The sequence below is a fragment of the Rhinopithecus roxellana genome, chromosome 4 (genome assembly GCF_007565055.1).
Source record: "Rhinopithecus roxellana isolate Shanxi Qingling chromosome 4, ASM756505v1, whole genome shotgun sequence".
NCBI lineage: Eukaryota > Metazoa > Chordata > Mammalia > Primates > Cercopithecidae > Rhinopithecus > Rhinopithecus roxellana.
This window is the reverse complement of record NC_044552.1, coordinates 63,613,252-63,632,816: the sequence shown is the minus strand read 5'-3', so window position 1 is coordinate 63,632,816 and position 19,565 is coordinate 63,613,252. Positions and strand designations below refer to the sequence as shown.

Sequence of the window (19,565 nt, the reverse complement as noted above, 5' to 3'; positions counted from 1 at the left end):
CCTCCCAGCCTTACAACTGAGGAATTCTGTCTCCACGACTCATAACCATACCTATCTATGTTTAGATAGGGAACTTACGGGTTCGATCCAGCATATTTAGGAGCTCCATTAAAGTAGTAATCATTATCACTAAGGTAAATTTACAGGCTACTAGAACAGAACCTAACAAGAGATAATTATTCAAAGCTCACAACAGCACCAAGCACGGTGCTTTCTTTCCCTTCATTAGAAGCCAAGGCTTCGCCTCCCATACCTTTCCCAAAACGCTATCAAAACCGCGACTCTTGGTCATGGCCTTTATCACCTCCCGCAGATTCAGAGTCACGCTGTTCATCGTGGACGGTTTTCCGGCCTTTGGGCTCTGCGCAAGAACGAACTTTGGAAGAGCTGGAAAATCCAGAAGTTCGTGAAAGAAGGACACAGAGGACTAAGAACCTGCACCCTTCTCCGTCCCTAGGAGTGCAAGAGGCCGGGCATCAGGCCAGCTGGCGGCCACGGTGGTCCGCGATTTGCTCACTGACGTTTCCCGCACGCTTGTGACCACGCGCGCACGCGCGCTTCGTCCCCACCACCTCGGCGGCTCGTCTGCGGCGCAGCTGCACCTATTATTCTCGGAGAGCGGAGCGAGTTTCCCTGCCGGGCGGTTGATGCGGGAGCGCCATGGCGCAAGCGCCTGCGCAGAGCCGACCGTTGGCCTCTTGTTCCGCTTAAAGGGGCGGTGCGGAGGCGGCAAGAAGATGGAGCTGGGGAGTTGCCTGGGGGCGGCGGAGGAAGAGGGCGAGCCAGAGGTGAAGAAGCGGCGACTTCTGTGTGTGGAGTTTGCCTCGGTCGCGAGCTGCGATGCCGCTGTGGCTCAGTGCTTCCTGGCCGAGAACGACTGGGAGATGGAAGTACGCTTTTGCTGTCCTCGCGTCCCGCTCCGTTACCTAGGTCGGTGGAGCGCACAAACCTCATCCTTGGTGCCTTTGTTTTTCAGAGGGCTCTGAACTCCTACTTCGAGCCTCCGGTGGAAGAGAGCGCCTTGGAACGCCGCCCTGAAACCATCTCTGAGCCCAAGACCTAGTAAGTGATGAGGGGAGCTGGGAGCCAGTACGGACGGAGGCAGTTTGATACCAGGTTGCGCTGCGCGTCCTGGAACCTGCAGTGGAGCTGGGCGTAAGATGCTGAGGCAGATCTCCAAGCTGCGTAGCCAGAGGAGCAGGGCTTGCGTTGCTGCTGCTGCGCGTAGATGCGCCCCAGCAGCGGATCTTACACTCCCCCATACTGTCACTTCGGACGTGATTTGGAGTCCAGGGAGGAAAAAATGGAAATGTAATGTTTAACTCAAATGATAGGAAGTAAGTAAGCGAGAAGTTTGAAACGAATGAAGGCAAAAATTCCGTCCAAGAATGGCAGCTTGGAAGTCTCCTTGCTTCCTGAATTGTTGATTTATTCTAGGCCATAGGCTGGCCAGCCAGAATAATAGGTTTTTTTTTTTTTTTCTTGAGAAGGAGTCTCGCTCTGTCGCCCAGGCTGAAGTGCAGTGGCTGGATCTCAGCTCACTGCAAGCTCCGCCTCCCGGGTTTACGCCATTCTCTTGCCTCAGTCTTCCGAGTAGCTGGGACCACAGGCGCCCGCCACCTCGCCTGGCTAGTTTTTTCTATTTTTTTTAGTAGAGACGGGGTTTCACCGTGTTAGCCAGGATGGTCTCGATCTCCTGACCTCGTCATCCGCCCGTCTCGGCCTCTCAAAGTGCTGGGATTACAGGCTTGAGCCACCGCGCCCGGCCTGTTGTTGTTATTTTTTTTAATGCACACCCACTCCTGTTATTTCAGTGCCCCTCTCCAGTTCCTGCACTGCTACTCTTGAAAAGTGTAGATACCTTACAAGGCCCTCTACTATTTGGCTCCATAACTTGGAACCTGTCTTTCCAGGTTCCAGGCATATCAAACTTTTACTTTTTTCCAATGGGTCATTTTCTCCTGTCTTTGAATCTTCGTAAAGATCTTTATTACCTCTACTTGGATTTTTTTTCTTTTTCCTTCCTTGCTAGTATTTATCTTAAAGGCCCAAGCTGAGACACGATTTATCTCCAGGAAACTTTTCCTGATGTCCCAAGTCTAGGTAAGGTTCCCCTTTTAGGTACTCTTATAGCATCCTGCATGACCCCTGTTATAATAACTTAGTCCATATTGTAAGTGCTGTTCATTGTTTTATGTCTCCTACTAGACTGCATGTCTAGTAAGGAGTATCTGTTTTATACATTGTTAATTTCCCAAAGTCTGACAACATTTGACACATCATAAGCTCCCAGTAAATATTTACTGAAGGTATAAAATTGTCCCAGTTATATGTACAACCTGTAAAATTGATTTCATAGTGGAGACTGTATTTTCCCTTTGGTCTTTTCAGCTGCATTGGCTTACAGATGTGATAAGATATTTTCATTAGGTTCCTTTCTCTGTCTTGCCTCTTGTTGGGGAATTGTCTGCTCACCCACAGTGATTTGTCTCTGGCTTCCGTTTTACTAAGCAGAGCAAGTTGGTCTAGGAGGTGTTCACCTAGCTCAAACTGGCCAGTCAGATCCTCTCCTTGGTTTCAGAATTAGGACCAAGAGAGTCAAGTCTGAGTCTTCCTATGGAGCTGGAACTGTAACGTGTTAACTTAGCACCTGTGAGGATTCATACATATCTTTTTTTGGGTACAGAGAAGCTGAGAACAGATGTCTGCAGCGAGAGAAGGAAGCAGAGGGAAGTTGAAGTGTAGGATTGAGAGAAAGCCCTTAACTGCCCTTCCTTAAACATGGCTGTATTTCTGTACCAGGCTCTGTGACGTGTTGTTTCCTTATAAATTCACCTGTTTTGGTCAAACCAACCTGAATGAATGTCTGTTGGTTGCAATAGTCTGTATGGTAACCAATAAATAGTAACAAAGTAAGTGGATTTCCTGGAATAGGCCCTCAGAAAAGATGCGGATCAAGCTAAGCAATAGTGTCATGGCTATTAGGATTCTCTTACCCCGGAATGGTAAATTGGCAAAAACAAGCAAAGGTGTTGATTAGGCTGTGGTCTCTTGTCTCTCAGAACTCAGGTCAAGTATGAATGAGAGTGAAGTTTTAAAGTTTAGTTTGCTGAAGAGAGAAAAATGGGGAAGGGGCAAACTTCGGGGTGTTTCTAAGGCCTGTGCATTCACAGAGCGTGCGGTGATTAGATTTTTGATGTTGGCTTTAGCAAAAATGAAAGGAAAAGAAAAAAAATTGATTGGAAGATTTTATGACCAGAGAAACTCAACCCTACTGAGCAAGGGCATTGGCTGTCTTAAATGATTGGGGCAGGAATCTCAATTCTGGAGTGAATTCCTGGGATATCAACAAAAATTGAAATTGAACCTAAAGTGATTTAGCCCCTACATTAGAATCTATCTTTAGTGTCTCTGATGAGATACCAGGGAAATCCTCTTAAAACAGCTATGCTGAATCTTAGCTGCATATTGGAATTATCTGGGGAAATAAAAAAAACCAACAGATTCTAATTTAATTAGTCTTGAGTAGGGCCTGTGTATTCCTCATTGTATTTTTTTTTTTTTTTTTTTTTTTTTTTTTTAAGCTGTGCAAGTAATTCTAATGCAGAGCCAGCATTGACAGCCCATGTCCCAGAGCCTTGTTACTCAGAGTGTGGACTCTGGACCAGCAGCATGCCACTACTACTTGCGAATTTGTTAGACATGCAGAATCTTAGGTCTCACCCAGACCTACTGAATCAGAATTTGTATTTTGACAAGATCTCCTAGTGATTTAAAGTTGAAGAGCACCTGGCCTAACACATAAAACCTGAGACACCAGATATACTGACAAAAGCGCTTCCTCATCTGCTTAGGAATGAAGTCAAAAAATCATGCCCTTAACGTTTGCCAGTCCCTTTCTGTTCCCTTAGTATTTCTGTACAGCAATGTTTTAGAGTTTATTTCCCTTTTCATTTTCCCAAATGGAAATTTTAAATACAGTTGCCTGGTTTTTCTTGCTGCATTAAACATTAAATATTGTGGGTGTTGCATAAATTGCAGAGATAATTGTGTTAGGTTCTTGCGTTGAGACTGGGTAATTTATAAAGAAAAGAGATTTAATTGGCTAACAGTTCTGCAGGCTCTACTGGAAGCAAGGCCCCAGGCTTTGCTGGGCCTCAGGAAGATTTCAATCATGGCAGAAGGGAAGGGGGAGCCCAGGTATCACATGGTGAGTGCAGGAGCAAGGGGGTGGTGTGGTGCCACATACTTTTGAACAACCAGATCTTGCAAGAACTCACTAATGTGAGGATAGCACCAAGACATTTATGAGGGATCTGCCCCCATGACCCAAACACCTCCCACTGGACCCCACTTCCAACATTATGGATTATATCTCAATATGAGATTTGGAGGGGACAAACATCCAAATTGTATCAATATGGAATTGGATTGCAATGAAACTAGAGGAGGAAAGGATGGCATAGTGAATAAGAGCATGGACTCTGGAGCCAAAATGCAAAGGTTCTAAGTCCACCTGTGCTGTTTAGTAACTGTCTAACCTCTCTCTGCCTCAATTTCTTTGTGCAGTGGGGATAGTAATAAGGTTCTAAGTCTACCTGTGCTGTTTAGTAACTGTGTAACCTCTCTCTGCCTCAGTTTCTTTATCTGTGCGACCCCTTCCTCATGGGGTTGTGGTAAGGATTAAGTGAGCTAATAGGTGTAAAACACTTGGAATTGTGCCTGGCATATAGAACTCAGTAAGTATAAACTATGGTTAATGACACCTTCATGCTCTCCCCATACATCACCCATGACAGTCCACCCATTGAGGAAAGTAGGGGTTGTGTTTACAGTTTTATGAAGTAGATTGAGTTATAGTTGGACATCTTTAAACTTGGAAAAAAAGGTGTGTGTGCCGGATAGGTAGGGGGCCTAATGTGATTAACAAACACCTTTGTCTTTGACAGTATATGTATTTTTAAATTCAGTTATGAAACAGAAGATTTGACAGAAATAAAGAGCTAATAATTTTTCCTTTCTGGTTTTAATGCTTTCCATAAAAAGGAAACAACATCTTTGATCAGGCATGAAATCACTTGGCTTTTTCTCTATGGTGGTAAGATGAAGGGGGGCCTGCCCCTCCATACCTGTGGGTATTTCTCATCAGATGGGACGAGAGACTGAGAAAAGAAGTAAGACACAGAGACAAAGTATAGAGGAAGAAAAGTGGGCCTAGGGGACAGGCGCTCAGCATACGGAGGACCCGCACTGGCACTGGTCTCTGAGTTCCCTTAGTATTTGTTGATCACTGTCTCTACCACCTCGGAGAGGGAGATGTGGCAGGACTGTAGGGTAATGATAGGGAGAGGGTCAGCAGGAAAACATGTGAGCAAAGGACTCTGTGTCATAAAATAAGTTTCAGGAAAGGTGCTGTGCCTGGATGTGCACATAGGCCAGGTTTGTTTGACTTTACACAAACATCTCAGTGCAATAAAGAGCAGTATTGCCGCCAGCATGTCTCACCTCCAGCCATAAGGCAGTTTTCTCCTATCCAAGTAAATAGAATGTATGACCGGGTTTTACACCGAGACGTTCCATTCCCAGGGACGAGCAGGAGACAGATGCCTTTCTCTTTTCTCAACTGCAGAGAGGCCTTCCTCTTGGCACTAATCCTCCTCAGCACAGACCCTTTACGGGTGTCAGGCTGGGAGACTGTCGAGTCTTTCCCTTCCCATAAGGCCATATCTCAGGCTGTCTCAGTGGGGAGAAACCTTGGACAACACCCAGGCTTTCTTAGGCAGAGGTCCCTGTGGCCTTCTGCAGCACATTGTGTCCCTGGGTACTCAAGTCTGGAGAATGGCAATGACTTTTACGAAGCATACTGCCTGCACACACATATTTAACAAAGCACATCCTGCGCAGCCCTAAATCCATTAAACCTTGAGTCAACACAGCACATGTTTCTGTGAGCACAGGGTTGGGGCTAGGGTTACAGATTAACAGCATCTCAAGGCAGAAGAATTTTTCTTAGTACAGATCCAAATGGAGTTTCTTATGTCTTCCTCTTTCTACATAGACACAATAACAGTCTGATCTCTCTTTCCCCCACAGTAAGGCGTTGAAAAAAGCCTTAATATTAGCTCATTGTTGAATAAGAGAACTTTTGGGTGGGATGAAATTCACAAAAGAAAGTTTTACACTTTTTTTTTTTATGCTCTTGAAGGTTATTTTTATGTAAAAGGAAGACAATTCAAAATATTTTATGCTTCAAAATTGGCATTAAGTTCATCTAGCACCCAGATCATGGCCTCTAAATACCATTCTTCACTGAAAGGAACAAGGGCTTTTTAGAAATGACTGATTTCATAGAATGGAAGAGGTTTAATATAAAAATAAAAAAAAGTTAAAAAGAAATGACTGAGCAGGGGCAAAAAAAGTACAAGATGAGCCTATGATATCTGTGGTGTTAGAAAGTAGGAGGTGCCCAGAAAATGTTGGGGATGTGCCAGAAGGGCACAAGACCTAGCTTAAAAGCTCCCTACCCTCATTCCCCATCAAATCTGATGTAATCCAAGCAACAGGATGCTTGGTAGGAATAGATTACAATCCATACAAAAAGAACCCATACTGATATAAATACAGTTGCCCAAGAGAGAAGGGAACATTTTTCCTTACAGTAGAACTCCAACTATTAAATATAGAAGGCATGAGGAATTAGAAAAAAATCTTCATTTGGAAACTGCCATATTGATAATTATTTCAGGCAGGTATCATCAACAGATACTAAAACTAGTAGGAAAGTTCAGTGAACAACAGCATATTTACTTAATCAGAAAGTACTTTCCCACGAAATACTATGATGGGGAAAATCATGACTTTGTAGTAGAGAAATCTGGTTAACAACACTTTAACCAAGTGATCAAAGCTAACATCACCAGGAATGGGACAGCTCCGTATCAGATGCTTGATAATGATGCATTGAGGAGGACATACTATCACTTCTGTGACATTCCTGCCAAAAAATGCGTAATCTGAACCAAATAATAGGAAAACATAAGCCCAAACTGAAGGACATTCTGTAAGATAAATGGCCTGTACTCTTCAAAAATGTCAGTCATGAGAGACAAAGACTGAAAAACTGTTCTGGATTAAAGAAAATTAAAAGAGACATGCCATCTAAATGTAACGTGATCCTGGATTAGGACACTAGTAGCACAATTGGCAAGATTGAACTAGGTCTTTAGATAATATTAAATCTAGCCACAGGAGGCAATAAGAAAAAGAAAAACTTGTATCAATGATAATCTTCTGACTTGATGATCATACTAGAGTATACCATTATGCGCCACATAACCACATCTCAGTTGACAACAAACTGCATAAATGAAGATCATCCCATAAAATCATGACTGTATTTTTGCTATACCTTTGCCATTGTGTTACAGTTGCCTACAGTATCCAGTATAGTAGCATGCCGTACAGGTTTGTAGGCTAGGAGCAATAGGCTAGACCGTATAGCCCGGGTGTGTAGGAGGCTGTACCATCTAGGTTTGTGTAAATTCTCTCTATGATGTTTGCATCATGATGAAATCACCTAATGACACACTTCTCCAAATGTGATGCATTACTGTATATATAAGCATGTCTTTGTGTTTAGGAAATAATACAAAAATATTTAAACAAATGGTTCAGAGTAAAACGAACAAAGCAAGTAAATGTTAAGTAAGTAAAATGTTAACATTTGAGGGCATCTGGGTGAATCGTGTGTAGGAGAAAAGTTAAAATGTTGGCATTAAAATTACAAATTCAAACACCTATTTTTAAAATTCATGAATAGTTTATACATGCTTAGGAGTCACCTTTTAATAATGTAACATTTGAGGAATCTGGGTGAATCGTGTATAGGAGAAAAGTTAAAATGTTGGCATTAAAATTATAAATTCAAACACCTATTTTTTAAATTCATGAATAGTTTATACATGCTTAGGAGTCATCTTTTAATAATGTTTGTCCCTCCACTCATATGTCTGGGGCATTGGTTAGGGGAGCAGATGGTGGAGTCAGGACTGTGGACTGGAGCACATACATATGTCCTTTCCAGCATGGCAGTCTCAGGGTGGTTGAACTTTTTACATGGCAGTTCCAGGGTTCCTGGAGGAAGTGTTCCAAAAGCCTTGAATGGAAGTGGCAGATTATCTTAAGGCCAAACCTCAAAAGTCCCAGAATATTCTTTCCCTGTGGTAAGCAAACCACTAAGGTCTGGATTCAAAGGGGAGGGGCATTAGGCTTCATCACTCAAAGAGGGGAGTAGCAAAGAATTTGCAGTTCCTATTTATCTGCCACAATGAGATCTTATTTAATATATGATTTTAAAAGATTCCAAAAAGATTTAGAAATCCTACATTTCTGAGTCTAATTTGGGATTATAGTTTATACAGTTATTTTAGTGACACATGTCATTGAAGGATATTAAGTTGTCTGTAACTACCTAAGTGAGCAAACATTTGGACAGTGCAATAAGAATCTATCTATGAACTCAAAAGTATCTGAGACAGGTCTAAATCAATTTAGAAGGTTTATTTTGCCAAGGTTAAGGACGCGCCAGTGACACACCCTCAAGAGGTCCTGACTACCTTGTGGACATGTGCCCTAGGTAGTTGGGGTACAGCTTGCAAGTCAATACCCTGAGGCACCAAGGGTTGCAGCAGAAAAAAAAATTTAATTGTAAGGCCGCCAAACCAGGAGACTGGAGGAAACTTCAGATTCTCCTTGAGAAGTCTGGAGCTTGAGACTTGAAAGGGTGTTGAGTGGACCAAGGTGTGAGGATTGTTGATTGGTCAGAGTGCAATGATGAAGTCATGGGATCTGGAGATGAAAAAACTGCATTCTCATGCAGATTCAGTTCCTCTGGGATGTCTTCAAACTGGTTGGTGTCAGCTTTCTGCTGGAATTCAGCGTCTGAAAAACTTCTTAAGCAATTCTTAAACAAAAGCCTTATGATTCTAATGTCAGAGATCCTACCCACAGGAGCAATGGGGATGCAAGTGGCCAGTATATAGGGCTATGGGATGACTTTCCGTTACAAAGAAGTGGGCCAAAGTGCAGCGTGATTAATGCTTAATTATATTTGTATCTAGAACCTGGCATGCAATTTTTGTTAACCCTGTAAAGACAGTGTCAAACTTTTAGGGCTTTTTAAAAATTTGTCTGTAAAATGAAGGCTACAAATACAAAATAATTCCAAATCAGTGTATAGATTATTTGCAAAGCTGTGTTTTATTCTGATCTTGCCAGTGTTGACCTAACCAATGAAGAAACAACTGATTCCACCACTTCTAAAATCAGCCCATCTGAAGATACTCAGCAAGAAAATGACAGCATGTTCTGCTTCATTACCTGGAATATTGATGGATTAGATCTAAACAATCTGTCAGAGAGGGCTCGAGGGGTGTGTTCCTACTTAGCGTTGTAAGTATTATCACTTCTGTTTAATAGTAATGTGTCTTATGTATATTCAAAGTAATAGTTCAAGGTTGTGGGCTTTCGAATTAAACCTAAGTTCAATGTCCAGCTCTGAGAGGAAACATCTGAAATAATTGAGATGATTGCCTCTGAGAGCAGGATTACAGGCTGCAGCAAAGTGGGAACACTAATTTTTGTTAGAAGCCTTTTAGTACTGTTTTCTTCTTAAACTTTGTTTATAATAACTACGTGAAATTAAAACTACCAAAAAGATCTATTTGTGTGCCATACTGGCTCTGTGACCTTGGGCAAATCACTTAAGTTCTCTGGAGGTCAGCTTTCTTCATTGTGGATAATAACTGCTTCAAGAGGATTGAAAGAAATGTTGAAAGCATCTCTTAGTGTGTAGGACCATTGAAGTCTCTCAGTATGGTGGTTTCTATTGTCAGTTTTTCTAGTTCTTTTTGATATGTTTGTTATAGTACTACTTAAATAGCACACATCTTTCTCATTTTATAGTTATCAAAGATCAGCATAAACACTCAATATTAGGTGCGCAAGAGGGTTTTTTGTTTTTGGTATGTTGTGGAATTTCCTTCATTTAGGTAGCTGAAAATGAAATGGTATACTTGGTATTTGTCATAAATTGATGTTTTTTCATTAGGTACAGCCCAGATGTGATATTTCTACAGGAAGTTATTCCCCCATATTATAGCTACCTAAAGAAGAGAGCAAGTGATTATGAGATGATTACAGGTAACAATTTTTGTTATTCAACTTGTCTTTTCTTTGAAAAACAGATCAGTGAGATGGATAAATCAAAGTTGGTCTATTGGGACATGGAGAAGAAAAAGCACAAATAAATAAGTTTGAGAAAAATAAGCAAGACCCAGGATACTACAATAATTATAGGACAATATTTTATACAACTTAATGAGTGTGAAAAGGTTAATAAGTGAAAAGGAAATGGATGATTTTTCAGGAAAATATAAATGCTAAAATTTGAGAAACTGAATGCCTTTTTGTTGAAATTTAGTTGTTAAAAGTTTTAAGTGAAATAATCACATTGTGGTTATGCTTTTTCAAAAAGTCTTTATTTTATAATTCCTTATTTATTTTGTTGTTCTTTTTATACGTTTTTTGCCCTGAGTAATTTAGTTTTTAAATTTTCAATCTATTTTGTTTTTGCTAAATATATTTAAAATACTGCTTTGGCCACATCTCGTGATTTTCATATACAGTCTTTCCTTGGTATTCTCAGGGGATTGGTTCTAAGATTCCTTGGTGGATACCAAAATTCACACATACTCAGGTTCCTCAGTCTGCTCTGCAGAACCCATCTATATGTGAGCACTCCATATCTGCAGGTTTCACGTTCTGAGAAGACTGTGTTTTCGGCCCGGCTCGGTGGCTCAAGCCTGTAATCCCAGCACTTTGGGAGGCCGAGGCGGGCAGATCACGAGGTCAGGAGATCGAGACCATCCTGGCTAACACGGTGAAACCCCGTCTCTACTAAAAAAATACAAAAAACTAGCCAGGCGAGGTGGCGGGCGTCTGTAGTCCCAGCTACTCGGAGGCTGAGGCGGGAGAATGGCATGAACCTGGGAGGCGGAGCTTGCAGTGAGCCGAGATCGTGCCACTGCACTCCAGCCTGGGCGACAGAGCGAGACTCCGTCTCAAAAAAAAAAAAAAAGACCGCGTTTTCAACCCACATTAGGTTGTGGATGCAGAACCCAGAGATACAGAGGACCAACCGTATTTATTGAAAAAATACCTGTATAAGTCGACCCTTAAAGTTCAAACCTGTGTTGTTCAAGTGTCAACTGTATAGTGTTTTCTTTGACTTTCATTTTTATATAGTATGTGATTTTTAATTTCAGTTGACTCCTTAATCGAGAATTTCTAAGGAGAGGGTTCTCTCTCAGTCTGTGTGTGTCTCCCAATGGAACGTTTTTGTATTCTCTTGGGGATTCTTTTAGGATTTTTGATTCTCATGCTTCCTTCTTAGTTTACTTCCTCATTTTATTGGAGCACCCTCTCTAATTTCTAAGAAACAGTGCATGGACAGTGAAGTTTTTGAATCCCAGCCAATTTGAAAATGTCTGTGTTGTAGCTTTGTGGTTCTTGATAGTTTGGTTGAAGATAGGTATCTGGGTAAACAGGTATTTTCCTTCAGAATTCTGAAGGCATTCTTCAATGTCTTCTAGTTTCCATTATTGATAATGGGTGATAAGGCTGATGTCATTCTAATTCTTATTCTTTTCTTTTTCCCTACTCTCTGGAAGCTTTGAGGGTCTTCTTTTTAACCCTCATGTTCTTTGGGTCTTTTTAACATTTATTGTACTGAATGCTTGGTGAGAACTTTTAATCTGTGGAATTTTAATATGTGGAAAAACCTTAGTTGTTGAAAATCCTTTTCTCCCTCTCTCCCTTCCTCCCACCGTTCCCCTTGCCTCTCCTTTCATTCTTTTCATTATTTCTCTTTCCTTTTCTCCTTGTCTCTTCTTTCCTCCCTTATAGTTTTTTACTCCTCCCCTTTTTCTGAACTCCCTCTGTTAAACGGTGGACCTTCTGGGTTGATCCTTGAATTTTCTTAACTCTCTTATTCTCCTATCTCTATTGACTGTCTGTTCTACTTTCTTGGCAACTATCTTGACTTTTAGATAGCATTATTTTAATTTCCTAGGCCTCCTATTCACTGAATATCTTTTTTATGGCATACTTTTCTTGGTTTATGGATACAGTATCTTTTTTGTTAGTTTTTTGTTTGTTTTAGGTTTTAATCTCTTTCCATGCATTGTTTTTATTTCCTTCTTTTTGTTTGTTTCAATTATGCTATGTCATGTCAGTATCCTAGCATGTCATGTTAGACCTCTTCCTTAAATATGTAGGGATCCTTGGCTTTTGGTTCACATTTAAACACCAAACACTAAAATGTTGATTACAAGACTAAGTAGTTTACCTCACTGGAGAGGGGTGAGGGATTGATTGTGGAGCAAACTACTTACTCATTTGAGGGAGACCCACAATTGTCAGTGTGTTGGTATATACAGGCCTTTAATCTGAGGCCATTTTGTTTCTCCAAAAAGAATGATTTAGCTTTCTGCCTTCTGGGTGTTGGGGCTGGGGTGGTGTGCTTGTTTTGCCTGCCTTCTGGAAGCAGGTCAGGGGAAAGGAGCTGAGTCGGCACACTTAATCAGTGTTCAACCCATTCCTCTATCAGCCCAGGACTAACACGCATGCCCCTCCCTGTGGTTGGTGACTCTGGAGCCTCTAAAATTTAGTTATCTGTAAAACCCTAGTCTCCTGTTAATAGAGGGACGGTCACTTAGCTCTAAGGAGTTGAGGAAACCTGGGAGTTGTTTAACCCCGTATCCAGACCTTGAACTGGCCCTCCTCTTCTTACCTCAGCACCTTACCTTTTGTGGTACCTTTATGTTCAAGCACTGTTTCCAGATTTTGGTGGAACAAATCTGCTTGCTTCCTGTCTATGGTTCTCTGCTACAGTCACTCAAGTGGTTTCCTTCTGTTTTGATAAACCAGTTACCATTTCTCCGTCTGTTTTCTGAAAAACTATTGGAAGCTTTCATTCGTGGCCTCTACTCCTATTTTCTGTTCTTGCAGGTTTATATCTTTCTAGATTTTTTTTCATTTACTGTAATTTTTCTGGAACTTCTAGTGTGAGAAGTACTAAATGGATATCAGTTGGCCACAGTTCATCTTATCTACTCTGTGTCTTTCAGAAATTTCTCAAATTTTCTCATCTGATATTGGCAGCATTATTTTTTGACACTTGTTTACATTTTTTTTTCATTTTTATTTATTTATTTATTTATTTTGAGACGGAATTTCGCTCTTGTTGCCTAGGCTGGAGTGCAATGGCATGATCTCAGCTCACCGCAACCTCCACCTCCCGGGTTCAAGTGATTCTCCTGCCTCAGCCTCCTAAGTAGCTGGGATTACAGGCATGTGCCACCATACCCAGTTAATTTTGTATTTTTAGTAGAGATGGGGTTTCTCCATGTTGGTCAGGCTGGTCTCGAACTCCTGACCTCAGGTGATCCGCCCACCTTGGCCTCCTAAAGTGCTGGGATTACAGACATGAGCCACTGTGCCTGGTCTTTTTTTATTTATTTATTTTATTTCTTCTAAGCTTCTAGTTAAAATTTGGGAGGGAGGGAGGTAGACTTGTTTGGCCGTGATGAACTCTTTTGAAATAATAGTTTAAAGATTTAGATCCATGTAAATATCTGTTACCTGTTTGCTATAAAATTCTTCAGTAGGCAAACTTGTGGTAAACTGAAAATAACTTTGACCTTCTCAGCCTGAATTCTTTTCCACAAATATTTGTAGGTCATGAAGAAGGATATTTCACAGCTATAATGTTGAAGAAATCAAGAGTGAAATTAAAAAGCCAAGAGATTATTCCTTTTCCAAGTACCAAAATGATGAGAAACCTTTTATGTGTGCATGTGAGTAATTTTTAAAAATTGAGTGTTTTATAAAAAAAAAAAATAGATTTTTTCATAGTTTTGTGTTGTTATTTTTAAAACCATTGCCTTTTGAGAAAAATTTGCTTCACACATGTAGATTCTTTTAGAAACTCTTTAACACTTTCTAAAATTAAGTTTTTACATAAATTTTAAATGCAGATAGAATTCTCAGTCTATTGTTTTCTTTTCTTTTTTTTTTTTTTTTTTTGAGACGGAGTCTCGCTCTGTCGCCCAGGCTAGAGTGCAGTAGCCAGATCTCAGCTCACTGCAAGCTCCGCCTCCCGGGTTTATGCCATTCTTCTACCTCAGCCTCCCGAGTAGCTGGGACTACAGGCGCCCACCACCTCGCCCGGCTAGTTTTTTGTATTTTTTAGTAGAGATGGGGTTTCCCCGTGTTAGCCAGGATGGTGTCGATCTCCTGCCCTCATGATCCGCCTGTCTCGGCCTCCCGAAGTGCTGGGATTACAGGCTTGAGCCACCGCACCCGGCCTAATTCTCAGTCTATTGTTTTCTTAAGAATATTTGAGTTTGCTAACATTCCACATTTGCTTCCTAATGTTTTTACTCTATACATGCTACTATATTGTACTCTATGAGACTTACAAAAATGAAGAATAGATCTTGCTCTGATATAGTATATAGATTAGTAAGGGAGAGTGTATATATATATATAGTAACTAAAACATAAGAAAGGCATAAGTGCCACAGGAGAGGTATAAATGATGTGTGGAAGTTTAGAGAAAGGAGATGACTTTTAACCAGATTGTTTAGTGAGAGTTTTATAGAGGAGTTGATATTTGAAATGAACCCTGAAAAATATGTAAGACATAGACATTAAAAAGAGTCCAAGTAGAGAAACCACCATGAGCAAACTTTTGCAAGTTGCAAGAGGTGTACATGTATGAGTATGAATGAGCATTCTATTCAGTTGAGCGTAGGGGCCATGGAGAGGGAAATGTGACAGGTTGAGAAGTAGGTAGGCTCCTGATTATAGAAGAGCATGAATGACCAATATGAAAGAATTAGACTTGATTCTGCAAGCACTTCATATAATGATAGATTGTACATTGCTGGTGTCTTAATTGCAAATGGTAAATGATTCTCATTCATTCAGTTAACTGACTTTTTTGGAATACCTGTATGCCAGGCCCTTAAAAATACAGCAATAAATAAGAATCCTCTGTGCTTTGCAAATGATTTACGGCTTTGTAGGAGGGAAATAATTGTCCTTTTAATTTAGCCTAGGGGGCTTTAAAACAGTCTGTTCAGCATGCCTTAGGTGTATTGAGGAGGGAGCCACTGATGGCCTGGGGACACTGGGGAAAGGTTCACAGTGGAGGTGACATCTGGGGGTAGGTCGTGCTTGCTAAACAGTCTTCTTTGGGGACAGGGTTAGCGCTTTAATACTTCTTTTGATCTGGAGGGATAGACGCAGTGCTGATTATACAGTTTCAGTTTAGTAGATCTATACCATTTGACAGAACAATCTGCTGATTTTGTTATTAAAGTTCAGTATTAATAGTCAGTGGACAATTTTAATGACTGTTTGTCCTGTTGCAGGTGAATGTGTCAGGAAATGAGCTTTGCCTTATGACATCCCATTTGGAGAGCACCAGAGGGCATGCTGCGGAACGAATGAATCAGTTAAAAATCGTTTTAAAGAAAATGCAAGAGGCTCCAGAGTCAGCTACAGTTATATTTGCAGGAGATACAAATCTAAGGGATCAAGAGGTGAGTGACAAAGTCAGTGTGATGTTTGAGGACAGCTTATTGCTATGGAGACTAATTTAGGTTCCTTTGACCAAAGCAGTTAAAACTAGGACCTGTAGTCACTCAAAATGTCTTAAGTGACCTTGCAATTCAGCAAGTATTTGTTTAACCTATGCTGTATGCCTAGGGGAAGAAGGGGCTTCTTTTGGAGGAAATAAAAATGTGCATGAGAAATAGACAACACTAAACTATATATATGGGATTAGAAAGAAAGGTAGAGAAAATGATTTTAGAAGAGTTTAGAAAAGGTTGTTTCTTTGCAGTATTCCTAGTTGCAATATGAGAACAATGGAAAGATTTGACCATGATAATTGTTTCTAACTCTCTTTTTTCTGAGTTTTCCTTTTCTTTTTTCTTTTTTGTCTTTTATTAGCCTTTTTTACCCACTTTTCCTGCTACCACCATGCCCAGATCTCCAGGTCTGAAACAAAGTCTCTTTCTCCTTGCCTTAAAAAATTAAACATAGAATTACTGTGTGATGCATCAATTACACTTCTAGGTATAAATACCCAAAAGAAGTGAAAGCAGGGATTTGAATATGTTTTGTCTACCCATGGATGTTCACAGCCATGTTATTCACAGTAGCTAAAAGGTGGAAGCAGCCCAAGTATCACTGACAGATGAATAAACAAAATGTGCTGTATGCATACAGTGGAATATTATTACCCTTAAGATGAAGAAACTTTGACACATGCTACAATATGGGCGAATCTTAAAGACATTATGCTGAGTGAATGAAGCCAGTCCAAAAAGGAAAAGATACTATATGATTCCTCTTATGAATTTCCTAAACTGGTCAAATTCATAGAGATCGAAAGTAGAATGGTGTTTGCCAGGGACTGGGGATATTAGGGAATGGTGAATTGGTGTTTAATGGGTACAGAGTTTCAGTTGGGGAAGATTAAAAGGTTCTGGAGATGGTTGATGGTCATGGTTTGCACAACTACGTGAATGTACTTAATGCTACATCACTGTACACTTAAAAATTGTTAAAATGGCTGGGCACAGTGGCTCACGCCCATAATCCCAGCACTTCAGGAGGCCGAGGTGGGCAGATACTTGAGGCCAGGAGTTTGAGACCCTCCTGACCAACACGGTGAAGCCTCATCTCTACTAAAAATACAGAAATTAGCCGGGCATTGTGGCACATGCCTGTTATCCCAGCTGTGCAGGAGGCTGAGGCACTAGAATTGCTTGAACCTGGGAGGTGGAAGTTGCAGTGAACAGAGATTGCACCACTGCACTCCTTCCTGGGCGACAGAGTGAGACTCCATCTCAAAAAAAAAAAATTTGTTAAAATGATAAATCTTATATTGTGTATATTTTACCACAAACAATTTTTTTTTTAATCCTGGAGTGTGAATGAGCAAACAATTAATATTATTAATAAACTTCAAATAAAACTGAAGGCAGTTGAAATTTTTGGATCATATAAATGCTATACTTCTAAAGTTGTAGACTGAAGTAGAGTGGCAGTTCTGCCTTCTTTTCACTTGAGTTCAGTTTTTAAAAACATAACAGCAGTAACAGGCCATGTATGTTCAGCCTTCTAAATTTTATCTGAAATCCAAAGTTAACTTATTTATGGCAGAAGAAAAGGGGCAAATTCCAACCTCTCTGGCTGTCTTGCTATTTTTATATTACATACTGCTATGCAGCATAATACTTTTTATAATGTGTCTTGATATTTTGCATTTGTGCATTAATAATTTCTTGCACGGTGATAGCAAAAAGGCCTTTTTTTTTCTTTTTTTTTTTTTAAGTTGGGAAAAGGCTATGTATATCTTAGAGAGTATTCTTTTTCTTTTCAGGTTACCAAATGTGGTGGTTTACCCAACAACATTGTGGATGTCTGGGAGTTTTTGGGCAAACCTAAACATTGCCAGTATACATGGGATACACAGATGAACTCTAATCTTGGAATAACTGCTGCTTGTAAGCTTCGTTTTGATCGAGTATTTTTCAGAGCAGCGGCAGAAGAGGGACACATTATTCCCCGAAGTTTGGACCTTCTTGGATTGGAAAAACTCGACTGTGGTAGATTTCCTAGCGATCACTGGGGTCTTCTGTGCAATTTAGATATAATATTGTAAAATGCTTTTCAAATGTGAGTTTTGTCCTGATTTTTGCAAATACAGTTTCCACCTTCTGGAAAGGTAGGTTTGATATGGAGGAAATAATGTACTAGATCATTGTCACAGAAAAACCAACTATGATTTGTGGTTGTGTTTTCAGAATTCAACATTAAAGATTAATGTTTATGTAAATGAACACATTCCTGTGTTCAGGATGTGAGGCCATTTAATAAAAAGGGCACAAAGCCTGTCAGAGTTTTTAACGGTGCTTATAGCTGCCAGCTGGATTCCAAACAGGAACCACGTTGTCTCTGAGCTAATGTTTATGTTTTTCCATTCAGGCACCAAAATAGTTAATATTTAAAATAAGTCTTCAAAAGAAAACGTAAGAGATTAATGAGTTATTGGGACTGGATCCTTTATTTCATAAGTTCAGATAATCTTAAATGAAAATGCCATGATTAGCTGCAGTTAAATAGATGACAGCTGTTCTACATCAGACTTGATTTTTGTCAGCTAACTACATAATTGGTAAGCTACAATTGAAACCTTATGGCTTAAAATTCCTTAACTCCGTTTTGATTCATGTTTGTAGTCATGTTGTCAACAGAGGCAAAGTTAGGCTCGATGATGGTTAAAATCAGTTTGATAGCACCATGGGACATTTTTCTAATGAAAATAAATGCTTAAAGAGACATAGCCTTTTAGTTTTGCTAATTGTAAAATGGAAATGTTTTACAGGAATTAAATGCAAATTACTTGTAAGTGTGCTTTAAAGAAAAATATTTTCCCCACAAGAGAAATTTAAATAAAGAATTTTATTTGTTTATAGTTTATTTTAGTATGCTTTTGTGTCCATGATGAGATTAAATTTTTTATCTGCATCCTGCTTCTGGCTCTACTGTTGCTTCTTTCTCTTTGTGTAGAAGAAAACAGATTTCCATTTGCTTCTCACTCCACCAAGAATTACCAAGAATATATCTGCATCCTTTGTATGAAAAAAGAAAGCCAGTGAGAATGATTAGAAGTAACAGAACCTTATTTATATCAGGAGTGCCAAAACTTAAACACCTAAAAAAAGACATTTATATATTATATATTGTATATAATATTCCCTTTGTAGTGACAATGAAAGAGTTTAAATGTTAATCATAATTTTAATCATTAAAAATAAAAAATGAGAATAGATGTTAATAGTTGAGTAGCATACATCATAGAGGTAAGGCAATAGTACATTTCTGTGGGAAAAGGGTTATTCTGGCAATTGCTTTTATTTAGAAGAGCTAAGTTAGAACTTCAGATCGCGTTGCAAAACATAGATGGGTGAAAGTCTACATTCTTAAAACAGATAGTGTAATATATTAGATTAAATAAAGGATTATCGTCTGGGTGCAGTGGCTCATGCCTGTAATCCCAGCACTTTGGGAGGCTGAGGCAGGTGGATCACCTGAGGTCAGGAGTTCAAGACTAGTCCAACCAACATGGTGAAACTCCGTCTCTACTAAAAATACAAAAATTAGCCTGGCGTGGTGGCAGGCGCCTAGAATCCCAGCTACTCAGGAGGCTGAAGCAGGAGAATCGCTTGAACCTGGGAGGCGGATATTGCAGTGAGCCGTGATTGTGCCATTACACTCCAGCCTGGGCGAGAAGAGTGAAACTCTGTCTTAAAAATAAATAAATAAATAATTGTCAAATTGTTTTAAAACCATGGACGTATCATTTCCTTTATATAACTCACAGCATCTACATGAAATACCTTCTTGTATACTGCTTATGACAAAAT

At 40.0% G+C, this 19,565-nt stretch overlaps 2 protein-coding genes across 2 annotated transcripts in view; one reads left to right on the top strand and one right to left on the bottom strand.

Moving 5' to 3' along the window:
- Nucleotides 1–585, bottom strand: part of ACOT13 (acyl-CoA thioesterase 13) — a 33,107-nt gene extending 32,522 nt beyond the window's left edge. The window contains exon 1 of the mRNA XM_010365270.2: nt 254–585. Coding sequence (XP_010363572.1) covers nt 254–334 — 81 coding nt within the window. The 5' untranslated portion in view covers nt 335–585. The remainder of the gene's footprint in view (nt 1–253) is intronic.
- On the top strand, nt 407–18,613 carry TDP2 (tyrosyl-DNA phosphodiesterase 2). The gene is made up of 7 exons (XM_010365256.2): nt 407–890; nt 977–1,062; nt 9,277–9,450; nt 10,109–10,200; nt 13,798–13,916; nt 15,498–15,668; nt 17,519–18,613. Exons 1-7 carry the CDS (start codon nt 648–650, stop codon nt 17,798–17,800), a joined length of 1,167 nt encoding a protein of 388 aa, XP_010363558.1. The 5' UTR covers nt 407–647; the 3' UTR covers nt 17,801–18,613.
- Nucleotides 18,614–19,565: the final 952 nt, after the last annotated feature.

Excerpts from the sequence above, each read along its gene's own strand:
- TDP2 (XM_010365256.2), top strand. The coding sequence starts at position 648 with ATGCGGGAGCGCCATGGCGCAAGCGCCTGCGCAGAGCCGACCGTTGGC. Across the intron at positions 1,063-9,276 it reads ATCTCTGAGCCCAAGACCTA|TGTTGACCTAACCAATGAAG; the intron begins GTAAGTGATGAG and ends TGATCTTGCCAG. Across the intron at positions 9,451-10,108 it reads GTGTGTTCCTACTTAGCGTT|GTACAGCCCAGATGTGATAT; the intron begins GTAAGTATTATC and ends TTTTTTCATTAG.